The sequence below is a fragment of the Aphanomyces invadans genome (assembly GCF_000520115.1).
Source record: "Aphanomyces invadans strain NJM9701 unplaced genomic scaffold supercont1.29, whole genome shotgun sequence".
Lineage (NCBI taxonomy): Eukaryota > Oomycota > Saprolegniomycetes > Saprolegniales > Verrucalvaceae > Aphanomyces > Aphanomyces invadans.
In genome coordinates this window covers 519,320-519,928 of record NW_008580174.1, presented here as the reverse complement: position 1 = coordinate 519,928, position 609 = coordinate 519,320, and the positions used below count along the sequence as shown (strand labels likewise).

Sequence of the window (609 nt, the reverse complement as noted above, 5' to 3'; positions counted from 1 at the left end):
CATCCTATTCGTCATCAAGGGTCAGGCTGGTGGAATGATCGACACACAAGAAATTCCGACATACCCGCGCGGCCACTACTACGCAATGCAATCAAAGGCATGGATGGATGGCGATGTATGGAAACAATACCTCTGGTTCGTTTTGGCTGAACGTGTGACCGACCGGTACGTGCTGGTTCTTGACAATTTTGATTCGCATGTCAGTCCTGAAGGCATTGATTGACACCGCTGCTGAGATTGGTTTTGATGTATGTGCATTACCTCCTAATGCAACGTCACACAGTCAGCCTCTGGATGTCTCCATCATGGCACAATTCAAACGCCACCTTCGGGACCAATGGATAGCAGAAGACTGCGTGAGCACCGTTGACGACGACAATGATGACAACTGGATGTCTCCCACCGCCAAGGTCAAGTGCATTACCAAAAGCGAGCGATCCTCGCGTGGGAGAAGATAACCCCAGAGCAGGTGCGTGGTAGCTTTCTCAAAGCAATCCCTAAAAGTGGTAACATCGTTGCTTGAGACGGCTGTCGCCGCCTCAAGCATTGTTGCACGGTTTTTGCTGTTTTCTTGGCTTCCAGTCAAATTAGTTGCATTCGATAGAGCTT

The 609-nt window shown here is 49.6% G+C and overlaps 1 protein-coding gene across 1 annotated transcript; it reads left to right on the top strand.

Moving 5' to 3' along the window:
* Positions 1 to 305: 305 nt before the first annotated feature.
* On the top strand, positions 306 to 604 carry H310_11107 (hypothetical protein; the record flags this gene model as incomplete). The annotated part of the gene is made up of 2 exons (XM_008877662.1): positions 306 to 415; positions 592 to 604. The coding sequence occupies 2 exons, from the start codon at positions 306 to 308 to the stop codon at positions 602 to 604; spliced, it is 123 nt and encodes a 40-aa protein (XP_008875884.1).
* Positions 605 to 609: the final 5 nt, after the last annotated feature.